We start from the raw sequence: 12,092 nt of genomic DNA on the forward strand, positions 1-12,092 counted from the left end.
CGTTCAGGGTTGCCAGGTCCCAGAAATATTTCCAGCCCAATGACAACTCAAAATCCGCAAAAATGATTGAAAACGAGCCTAATTTTTCAGTGTCCAATCAAATTAGACAACGGCTGGATTCCCACAAAGGGCCTTAAAATAAATTTATATAAGTTTAAGTTTAAAGTATTGGCCTTTTGTCTTACCTAAATTCTTAATATAACACACTGTGTTTTTTTTTATACACAATCTCATACAATAAATGTCAAATAAGAACATGTCCTCTCTGATATTTTCTGACCCTAGTCAGAAGTACTAACTTGTACTTAACTTACTGTAACTTGTACAACAATGAGAGAGTATGGTTCATTTCCTAGATCCTCCAAAAGGCCTTCATGTACTACTGGTCCTATCACTGTGCATTTCGTTCGATGTAAACTAATGCCTTTTTTCGAATTTTTTTCACAACACTTCCTAAGTGGTCAACAGTGTAAGTGCTTGAGTGACAAGCAACATGGGCAGCCAGCTTCAACTCTGCCTCTTTCACAGGCGCATTATTTCTTAGAAAGGAACTGCCTGTGTCAAATAATGTTCTGGCATTTGAGAAAGGAGGTGCATTTTTTATGTTTTTCAGTCGCAGCATGAGCTACCAGATCACCGTGGTGAGCTCTTATGCAATATTTGCAGAACGCTTTTCTATCATCATTTGGAACTTCTTATACTTTCCCCATTTACCTGACATTTTAGAATGCTGCTTGTTCATCCACAGACAACCGAACCGACGCTTCTGACTACAACGCTCTCATGGAGTGACGTGATGATGCTGCTTGATTTGTGATGTCAAAAGCACATGTGGCGCGCGCGCCTACTCGCATCTCGTGAGCAGCAGCGTTTGTTGCCAAGTATTCATTTCGGGGATCAACACCCACTAATGAAAGGTTCCCTTTTATCTTTGTCCACAATTATTTTATTTTATTTTAAGAATCTACGGTACCTTGATTGGATGTCGTACCGAATGCGTGCATGCTCTCTGTCACACACACGCGCACAGACACATAAACAGAGATAAAGCGGACCGTGTTAACATACTTTTTATCTTTAGGCTTTTTATGGTAAGTAGCAAGTCTTTACAAGTCAATAGGCGCAAGTCCAAGTGAAAGTCCGAGTTATTTATGGTAAAGTCCAAGTCGAGTTGCAAGTCTTTTTATATTTTGTCAAGTCGAGTCTAAAGTCATCAAATTCATGACTCGAGTCTGACTCGAGTCCAAGTCACATGACTCGAGTCCACAACTCAGTGTTTGGGTGTACACAATAGCCCCACTCCTCTCCTCTCTCATCTTACATTAGCCACAAAAATTTTCAGAAGTGCAGCATAATTTGTTTTACTTTTACTTTATATTTTGTATTATTATTTTTTTTTTATTTTAACATTTGGGTTGATCCATCCAGTTTGGAATCACTCTTAACATGGCTGAATACCTTGTGCAGTTTACCTTAAAGGGTACTGTACTTCAGGCAGATCGGAATCCACTCTCTGATTGCTTGCACTTGCCAGTCAGCATTCTTAAGGCCAACATTGGGAGCAGCTTTTCATTTCACCTTTTTAGAAGTGCCCAGTATAGTATGTCAGGGCTGTATCCGAGGTAAAAAGAAATCAAGACTCACCACAGCACTCCATTTGTCTCCATCTAACTCTGTCTACCACGTCTTTACTTGTCTTTCCTTAAATGAGAAAGTGAAAATTGACATAATTCGGCACCTTTACGGCGATGCTGCAACGAGTCGTTCGAGGTGTTTTAAGTGGCACAAGAGCTTTAAAAGCAGAAGAACATCTCTGGAAGATGACGAGATCAAGAAGACCTTCAACAAGCACAACCCCTCGAAAAAGTCAAAATCATTTAGCAACTTGTGCATGATGATTGTCAGAGAACAATCCACAACACTGCTGCCAGTAGCATATCAAACAGTCCACCAGAAGAAGCAATGGTCTTCACTATTATACACAGCCCCATAATCTTCATGACTAAAAAAGGCAAGGCTAGTCTACAGTTTTACCAAGTGCATGCTCGTTGCATTTTTTGACACTTGCACTATTGTGCATCAAGAATTAAAGCCCAGGAACCAATTTGTCAATAACGCCTGAGGGAGGACATATGGCAAAAGCAACTTGATCTGCGGTGCTCAAATCTTTGTATGCTAAAGTGAAAAATAAAATCTTCCAACTAAATTTTTGCAATCATTTTGTACAGAGGTAATGTACATTATGTTTTTAATTGACGAATTGTTAATTAAATTTTGAACACATATTTGTGTACTACAAACAGCACTTATTTACAACTTTCGTATTTATGAAGGTAAAGCAGTAGCTAGTTGTTACTAGGAAAGAAAAAAACTAAAGCTTACATTTTTCCATTAAAGCTTAAATAAAAGGTGGCACAGTGGTGTAGTGGTTAGTACAGTCACCTTGCACCTTCAGGGTCCAGGCTCGATTCAATATCACTGCCAGTTAATGCAAGGGGTGCATTTGTAAAAAGTGTTTTTAAAGGTAAATGTTGTTTTTAATTGTAAAACTTCATCTTTGGTTACATATTTCTTGTGTAGAGACGAGGCTTTACCCAACATCTCAACAAATTGAAACAACATATTAGTTAGTCATCAATGGGCTGAACTCCACATGCTGAACATTCCTTCTGTTTAATCAGTGATAACAGATATACGTCAGCATACTGTAGTAGGGGAGTACAATTTCCTTGCTCAAAAATTCCAGCTTTGTAAAATTTGCTGCTAGCTGCCAAAACAATAGTAGAGCTAGTTTATCTAGGAGAATTTCCCTAATTCAGAGTTGTGAAGCTTATAACAATTCATCAGTGACAGGTGTGCGCCCAAATAATTTTTCATTTCTCGCTCATTCCAAAGTGCCCAACACCTAGGTGGCCTCTCATTCTCCAGGTGTAAAAGTTTAAACTAGGCTCCAAGGTTTGTTTTGTTGTGAGGTTGTTGAGACAAAATAAGTACAACCAGGCAGACAGTCTAGTGGAGAAAGACTTAGAACAGTCTCCAGAACACCCTCACGTGACTCAATATGTTGGGAATTACTGTATTTGCAAAATTGCGAATCTGTGGAATAGTCCATCACCCTACTTCAGAGAATGTAATTCACTCACTGCAGGTGCAAGGCATCTGTGCTCCTAAGACCAGTAAGACTCCATGCCTCCTCTAATATTACCAATTTTTTAAATAAAATAAAAATAAAATCTTAGTATAATTATTACTTTGTGTTTGTTTCCATTTAACTTTGTGTGAGTAAAAGTTGGAATAAAAGTCTGAATAAAATCCATTCTACCCCTTTTATTCATTCTTTGAATTTTACTTTTCTTTTACAGTATTTTAATACAGTTCCACAATGAACCTGACACACAGCCATGGCTTGATAAACTAAAACATCATTACAAAATATATAAACATCTGTATTATTACTTGAACTTCATGTTCATGTTTTAGAGAATATCCTAAATTTATATCTATCATAAATATGATAAATGTGGGCACAAATTAACAACCTAATAAAAATTATTTCATAAGATGAGACTTTTCATAGAAAAGTCCTTTTGCTAAAATGAGATTTTGGAGTTTGCTTCCTGTCCTAGAAGGTTCTTAACGTTGATCACACCCCTTTATAAAATCAATCAATTAAGTCAATTAAGTCATTGTTATTTCTTTTAATAATTTCAAGTGCAATGATTTAGTAACATACCTTTGGATGTTAACTTATTAGGACAACAAATACATGCAGTTAAGGTTTAACTATCCAAATTAACCTGATTTCACCTCATATTATATTTATAGTGGGTCTCTAATAAATGTAGGTGATGTAGGAGTTCTATCCAGTTCAATGCAGGACGGATTTTAGTAATAAAAATGCTAATAGGAAGTAAAGCAGGCATTTACTGTACAGTACGAAAATTAATAATTATTGATATAGAACTAATCTATTGATTTTTATTTACAAAATATTATCTTATATTTATTATCTATAGAATACGATTACATCTATTTTACAGCTACAGTACTATACCATGATCCTTAAATCTCGTAAGATCTCATAAATAGGTATATAATAAGTAATAGTTGGCTGTGTATAATTTTATGCATTGGTAATATTACTGTAATGAAAGCCTAAGTTCAGAAAGATCGCACAAGTAATCCTCATTGTCTACATAGCTCAACGCTTTCTCAAAGTACTCTATGGCTTGTTGTTTTTCTCCTTTTTCCTTATAAACGATTCCAAGTATTCCAAAGGCTTCTCCATCTTGTGGGTTGTTCTTAATTCTTCTCTTTGCAATCTTTTCTAGGTTTTCAGCACATCTCTTCCCTTCATGGGAATTTGGATTTATTTTCAGACATTCAGTGAAGTATTTGAGGGCAGCAGGCTCACATCTCATACAATATTGCTGAAATTCTGCATAACGCAGAAGAACAGAGTGGTAGTTATCTCTCTTTTTTTTAGCTGCCTCAATTGCATTCTGGAATGTTTGTTCTGCTTTATGCACATTCCCACTTTCTCCATACTGCAGGGCCAGTTCACTTATAGCAATAACAAAGCAGGGATTTAATTCAACTGCTGTCTCCAAGTGGTTGATGCATTGCTCCTGAGCATGCAAAATTTCTTCCTTTTCTAAGTGTTGCCTTCCTGATTTTTTCAGATTTATGATCTTTTTCTTAAAGCAGAGTGCCAGCTGATGATGTATAAAAGCTGTGCTAGACACTTTCTCTAATGTTTTCGTTAGCAGGGCAATGGACCTGTCCACACTGCCTTGACCCCGGAAATACTTCCCAACATATCGTAGCACATGAGGGTGTTCTGGTGACTGCTCTAAGGCTTTTTCTACTAGGCTCTCTGCCTCCTTGTACTCTTTTTGTCCTAACAACCTTATAGCAAGATATACCTTAAGAACATCATCATCTGGGTTATAGTCTATAGCCCGTCTTAATTGATCGATTGGATTTGAATTTGGTGTATCTTGGAATGTAGGCTCTGTCCTATGAAGAACAATTGCAAGGCCGGTATTCCATTCACTGTCATCAGGGTCCAATTTCAGGGCCTCACTGAAGCAGACTTTAGCCATGTCATAATATCTGCGGGAAAATTTAAGGAAGGTCCAACCCTTGTCTCCAAGCACTTCAGCATATGGAATAATAGGATATTTCTCTTTAATCTCACTTAGTTTATTCAGGTAGCTTTCACACTCTGTAAAATGACCCATGTAATAATGTAACCATGCAAGGTCTCCATAGGCAACAACAAGCAGCTTGTCACAGTCATTTCCATGAGCCTTCGTGAGCTCTACAGATCTCTCAAAGTTGTGAAGTGCCTCAGTATTGGAGCCTAGTAGAAACTTTACAAATCCCATATAGCTGTATGTGCGTGGGACTCCTGTCTCTCCACCAAGATCCAGGTTAAGCTGTTCTTCTAGCCTCTTCAGAAGATAAGTGAGATCTGTATCATTTTTCCTCAGACCCCAAGTAAAATGGCATTCAAGCTGAAGAAGTCTGGTTTTTAAATTTGTGTTTTGAGCTGAACTGGAAGAGGAGGAAATAACTAAGTCATATATATGAATGAAACTGATAGCACGTTGTTTTACTTTTAAAATGTGTAGTAAATCCTTAATATCGCTAAAGTACAGTATGTTTAAAGCATTTTTCTAAAAACTTAATTTGTACAAGAGTGGTCCTTGGGGTCAAATAATATATCTTATTACTTATAATTATCTTAATATATTATTTGTTTTTTATATTATTTATTAGGTACAGAATAAAGACCTAAAAATGTACCATAAGTTTATCAGTCAAAGAAAGATAAGTTTTAAGCACTAACCTCATTCTGTTCAATCTCTGTATACCTATATCACAATGTGAAATCAGATGCAGGAGACAACACACACACACCCAAACAAATATATATTTATAAGCCATTACTCCGCCCATAGGGTCAGGAATGGAAAGTGAAACTATTTACTTGTGAATTTTTGAACATAATTAAATAATAGCCAAATCAAATAGTTAAACAGGGGTGTTACCTTTCATGTTTTCAATCCACAGCAGTGTGCTAACATTCACGTTCCCTACAGTCATTCTATCTGTTCATTATGCATCTGTCATATTATACCTCTCATATTATCTCAAATTATGTTAATTATATCCCAACACCACCGTATGGGGCTTTTATATCATGTTCAAATAAAAACAGCATTGGAAAAATGTGAATATTGTAATAAAAAATCATAAAGTTTTAATTAAAATAATGTTTAGTTACAATATCTCTGGCTTTCTGTGTGTGTGTGTGTGTGTGTGTGTGTGTGTGTGTGTGTGTGTGTGTGTGTGTGTCAGTTCAGTCCTTTCTTGTTGAGTAGACGGATGGCATGTGGGTACCTTTTTCCTGATGGCAGGAGGGTGAAGACTGAGTGTGATTGGTGTATCTGTGCTGGTGGGTTTGCGGATGCAGCGCGTGGTGTAGATGTCTGTGATAGAGGGAAGAGAGACCCTCTATTTGCCTTACTATCTGCTATAGACCTGCTCTTGCGGTCTGTAATGGCACAATTCCCAAATCAGAAAGTGATCCAGCTGCTCAGGATGCTCTCGATAGTCTCTATGTAGAAGGTGGTAAGAATTGGTGGTGAGGTCCTTCCTCAGCCTTCTCAGGAAAAAAAGATGCTGTTGGGCCTTCTTGTGCAGAGAGCTGGTGTTGAGGGACCAGGTTTTGATTATCCTCCAGGTGGACACCAATAAATTTGGTGCTGTTGAGAATCTCCACAGAGGAGAATGATGTTCACGTTGATACGCCACGTTAATGTTTAGCGGAGAGTGGTCGCAATAACCATCTCTTTTGTCTTGTGAACGTTTAGAGACAGGTAGTTGTCTTTACACCAGTCCGTTAGCCTCTGCACTTCCTGTCTGTATGCTGCCTTTTTTTCCAACTGATTAGCCCCTTCACGGTCGTGTCATTAGCAAACTTGTTGATCTGACTACAGCTGTGTGTTGTTACACAATCATAAGTCAGCAGTGTGAACAGCAGGAAACTGAGCACACAGCCCTGGGGGTTGCTGGAGGTGCTGTCCCTGATCCGCACTGACTAAGGCCTTCCAGTCAGAAAGTCCAGGATCCAGTTACAGAAAGAGGTGTTCAGACGCAACAGGCTCAGATTCCCGATCAGGAGTTCATGGATGATAGTATTAAATGCTGAGCTGAAATCTATGAACAGCATCCAAACTTAGGTGTCCAAGTTGTCTATATGTGTGAGGGCCAGATAGAGTATGGTGAAGATGGCGTGGTTTCCCCTCTCGTTGCCAAAGTCCACATGGAATTTAGGGAGGACTGAGTAGAGAGCTGCATGGTTGAAATCTTCAGGGACAATAAACAGTCTATTGGAGTGTGTGTTCTGCAGTTCACTGATCATGCCATACAGTTCACAGACCACTTCCTTACCTTCCAAGTGGTGAATGCCCGCATAAATAAATAGGTCTACATCTAACAGTCACAAACTCCACCAGTAATGAGCAACAGTTGGAAAGTATCACAGAGTTCTAATACCATTCCGTGTTGATGTAAACACAAAACCCACTGCCTCAAGTCCTACCGCACAGAGCTGCATTTCTGTCTGCGCGAAACAAGGCTAGTCTGTCCAGCTGAATGGCGGCACCTGCAACTCCTGCAAGTCTTCATGAAAACAAAAACGCAGAAGTCTTTAAACTCACGCTGTGTAGTCTGCTGGAATCGGTGTAATCCAGTTTGTTGTCCAGGAAGCAGACATTGGACAGAATGATGGACAGGAGAATCAGCCGCCTAGGGATTGTTTTTAGCCTGGCACAGACTCCCATCCGCTTGCTGCGCTTCTACTTCCTCGCAAACAGGTATACGCTTCTTACTCAAGGGAACAGGTTGCTAGCTTAACACTGGATTGTCATTCACATACAGGCAAATTGGAAACACCAATGATTCTACGCTGCTTGACTGTGGGAGGAAACCCACTAAGCATTTGGCCAGTTTGGCCAGTTTGTACAGTGTCAAAAAGCAGACCATAAAACGCATTGTTGCGGTTTATCTCCTAGAGCCCTGAAAAAGCTTCAATTTAAATTTTTTAATGGACAACATAAAGATGGTGAGATCCTGACAAAGCTTGCTCCACATAAATGTCCCCATGTCTTCATGACAGTGTACCACTGCCAGAGGTGTGTAGTAATGAGTTACATTTGCTCCGTTACATTTACTTAATTAACTTTTTGAAATAAATTTCCTTCTATGAGTAGTTTTACTGCACCATACGCTTTACTTTTACTTAAAAGTTACTACATTACTACATTCGGCTACACTCGACTCGTTACTTTCCTTACCATTTATTCTACACATGCAGCCGGTGGATCAACCACTTGACTGTGTGTTGTCTAATCATTATAATTAGATATAATATATAATATAATCATATATAATATACTGTGTATATACACATATGCAGTATATATATATATATATATATATATATATATACAGTATATGGACAATTTTTGGCTACTTTACCCATCTCTGACCACGGCAAGGCTATGATGGGTAGCCATATGGTGAATAATAATCTATTCATTTTTCTATTGAATTCTGCTGTTGCAGCCACTATATTTTTAATTGGTACAGTAAAACTTATTAGTCACATCAGACAGGTGGCGATATTTAGCCTATTTTGTGCAACATGTTCTGCCTGTGTAGTTTCGTTCTTAGGTTAGCTTATTGTAGTGCAACAGACATTGGATCAGTATTCATATACATTGCAAACGTATATACACATACATGAAGTAGTGCAAACAGCACCTTTGTTTGACACATAATGTATATGTTCAAGAATACATATTTAGTATGAGACTTTCACCTGGATAGAGTGACCTTTAAAATTATAAGTAGTAACCTAGAAGTGGTTATGTGCAAAGTTTGAAATGACGGTCCAAAACCTGTCCTCCAAAGGTCCCCCACCTGGAACCACTTAGCACTTACACCCTTTATGAGTAGTGTGTATTATTTATATATTTTTTAAAGGTTTTTATTTTCTTTATATTTTAAAATTATGCACTTTTTAATTCTTTATATTTTGAAAATAAAACTGTGAACTTCAGAACAAACAAAATGTTTTTATTTCACAATTTATTGTTGATATGAGATTATTTAGATAATTATTTAGATTTAAGATAATGATATTGAATATTGGGTGGACAAATTCTTGCCTAGAGCCCCAACAGACTCTAGGGTGGTCACTGGATAAACCTCAGTGACACTGAAAGTTACTGCTTAATGACATTACAGTTTTATTTCAACCTTTAGCTGTTTTTCACTTTATGTTTATAATCATGTCTAAACACTTTCCACCAACCAGACTTTCACTACATTTAGAATTCCTTTGTTTAAATATTTTTAGTTAAATATTATTTTTTTTTTAATCCTTTTTGCTTCATGGACTGACTTAGAAGAAACGTAGCCTACCCTGATCTGTAAACAACTGTAATGTGTTTTTTTTTGTTTTTTGTTTTTTGTAATTTCCTGCTTCAGGCAGATCAAATAATGAAGTAATGTCCTTAAAAATATTTCCAAAGATTAGCAGGGCAGGACTAGGCTAGAGAAGAAAAGCGAATGTGACGTGTGTGAGTGGAATTTCCCTCAGGAAACATTACCTTCGGAACAGAGGAAGTTCCAGGAGGCGTGGCTACTGATATTTAAAACCCAAGCCGCGGCACACAAGCTCACAAGCTCACAAGCTCACACAGATACAGAGCAACATGTCTCAGCTCACACAGATGCAGAGCAACATGTCTCATCTTACAGAGACGCAGAGCAATATGTCTCATCTGCAGGGAATATGGAACTGCATCCTACAGTACGAGACCTTGTTAAGGTCTCCACTTTTTCCTGCACTGTTTTCACTGACGGTCTACTTAGGTTTCTGTTTACCTTTCGTGGTTCTGGACCTCCTGTCCTCCAGAGTAGACCTGGTGAGGAGATACAAAATCCAGCAGAAACCTGTGACCTTGAGGATGATGTGGACCTGTCTGGCTCTCTCCCTCTACAATCACATGGTGTACATCTTCCCACTGAGCGTGCTGCATTGGTACTGGAGACCTGTCATCTACCCAGCGGAAGCTCCCAGTTTTCTCGAAGTCATTGGACACTTGGTGAGCTGTTTGCTGCTCTTCGATTTCCAGTATTTCATCTGGCATTTGCTGCATCACAAAGTGCCATGGCTTTACCGCACATTCCACAAGGTGCACCATAGGCACACATCCACCTTCGCTCTCACTACAGAGTACTCGGGTGCTTTTGAGACTCTCTCACTCGGGCTGTTCGCATCAGTGAACCCCATGCTTCTGGGCTGCCACCCATTCACCGAGATGCTCTTTCATATCTTGAACATGTGGCTGTCGGTCGAGGACCACTGTGGGTATGATCTGCCCTGGGCCACTCATAGACTTGTTCCTTTTGGACTGTATGGAGGTGCTCCACATCATGACCTTCATCACCAGAAGTTCAAGGCCAACTACGCTCCATACTTTACACACTGGGACAAGCTGTTTGGGACACTTCACTCAGAGTGAAGAGGCAAAGAAGGACCCTCAGAAAGACTATCATCTCAAAGACTTTTATTGTTATTGGATTCTGTGAATCTACAAAACCACTAAATATTATTATACTTAATATCATTAACATAAATCAGATACATGTTAAGCTATTTATTTAAATTAAGTTATGAATTTCAATGTGTGATTGTTTGTGAGTTTTTATATTTTTGTAAATATTTAACTGCTATTTATGAAGTCTAACTTATATGAATTGTTGTGCTTGTTGATCAAGAACAATAGACAATACACTGAATTAAAAAATTAAAAATCTTTTCAAACATAAATGAAAATGTGTTTGTGTGTTGAATCAGAAGAATTCACTTTATTGTCAGAATAATATAATTGCTGTTTAATTCATTTCATTTAAATTTCCAAAGCAGATAGTTTAAGACTAAATTATTATTTAAGAAAATTAACTGCACAGCTGTACATGTAGCTGATCACAGCTTTCACTCAAGTGAGTGGGAAGGTCTGGGTGGGAAGTACAGGGTAATTACAGGTGTCTTTAACTATATGTTTGATAGAACCTTTAAATGTGGTTAAAGTTGAAACATGTCTCTGCTGTTTAGAATTGTAGATTTCTAAGAAAAAACTCAAACTAAGAGTATTTTAGCTTTGAAACTACAAAACTACTACTGGCAACTGCAGAACAAGGCATTTAATTACAACCTACATGTTTCCTTTAGTGTAATTGTAATTACAAGAGTAATTTGGTTACAGCCTCCACATGTTTTTGTGATTGCTTCCCGAGTGCCCCAATGACAAAAATCATTAAAAAAAAAAAAAAACCTGCAAAAAGTGCCCTTTAAAGTACCCCCACAAAAGAGCAAACATGATAAAAATGCCTTTTAAGGTTCCCCCCACACACATGATAAAGTGCACTCTAAGGGAGAGCAAACATGAAAAAGTACTCCCCAAGATGCCCCTAAACTAGAGCAAACACAATAAAGTGCCCTCCAAGATGCCCCCAGAGTAAAGCAAACATCATCCAGTGGAGAGCACTGTGTTTTTTCCCCCTTCTGTGGGGGCATTCTAAGGAGCAAACACAATAATACACCTTCTAAGATTCCCCCACAGTAGAGCAAACATGAAAAAGGATTCTCTAACATGCCCCCACAATAGACCAAACATGATAAAGTGCCCTCTGAGATAAACCCAAATCTCCAATCTAAGATATCCCCATGAATCATTATATCTAAGGTGTCTCTAAAAATAATAAAATCCTTTAAAGATTTTAAAGTCCTCTAATAGATGTATTAGGTATAAGTTAATCAGAAAGTGCCCCAGAGTACCGCTTTTACAAGTTTTCAGAAGAAAGAGGGATAGCCCCCTGTAAAGTACCCCACATCTGGATATGAAACTTTATCATTTTTTACCCCCTGTATTTTATTGCAAAGATGTTTGCAAGAATGTTTTTAAAAGCCAAACATTTTAAATAAAGAAGTGTTGCTTAAATTTTTAAAC

General features: G+C 38.0%; 2 protein-coding genes across 2 annotated transcripts; one reads left to right on the forward strand and one right to left on the reverse strand.

Moving 5' to 3' along the window:
• Positions 1–4,139: 4,139 nt before the first annotated feature.
• On the reverse strand, positions 4,140–6,111 carry LOC128541298 (interferon-induced protein with tetratricopeptide repeats 5-like). Its single transcript, XM_053511650.1, has 2 exons — positions 6,057–6,111; positions 4,140–5,578 (listed from the first exon to the last, which is right to left on the reverse strand). Exons 1-2 carry the CDS (start codon positions 6,109–6,111, stop codon positions 4,140–4,142), a joined length of 1,494 nt encoding a protein of 497 aa, XP_053367625.1.
• Positions 6,112–9,772: 3,661 nt separating this feature from the next.
• ch25h (cholesterol 25-hydroxylase) lies at positions 9,773–10,867 on the forward strand. Its single transcript, XM_053511825.1, has one exon. The coding sequence runs from the start codon at positions 9,792–9,794 to the stop codon at positions 10,602–10,604; it is 813 nt and encodes a 270-aa protein (XP_053367800.1). The 5' UTR covers positions 9,773–9,791; the 3' UTR covers positions 10,605–10,867.
• The last annotated feature ends 1,225 nt before the right edge of the window (positions 10,868–12,092 follow it).

This window comes from Clarias gariepinus, chromosome 14, assembly GCF_024256425.1.
Source record: "Clarias gariepinus isolate MV-2021 ecotype Netherlands chromosome 14, CGAR_prim_01v2, whole genome shotgun sequence".
NCBI classification, from domain to species: Eukaryota; Metazoa; Chordata; class Actinopteri; order Siluriformes; family Clariidae; genus Clarias; species Clarias gariepinus.

Coding starts and splice junctions, on each gene's coding strand:
- LOC128541298 (XM_053511650.1), bottom strand. CDS start 6,111: ATGACTGTAGGGAACGTGAATGTTAGCACACTGCTGTGGATTGAAAAC. Junction 5,579..6,056: donor GTGGATTGAAAACATGAAAG/GTAACACCCCTG, acceptor TATATGACTTAG/TTATTTCCTCCTCTTCCAGT.
- ch25h (XM_053511825.1), top strand. CDS start 9,792: ATGTCTCAGCTCACACAGATGCAGAGCAACATGTCTCATCTTACAGAG.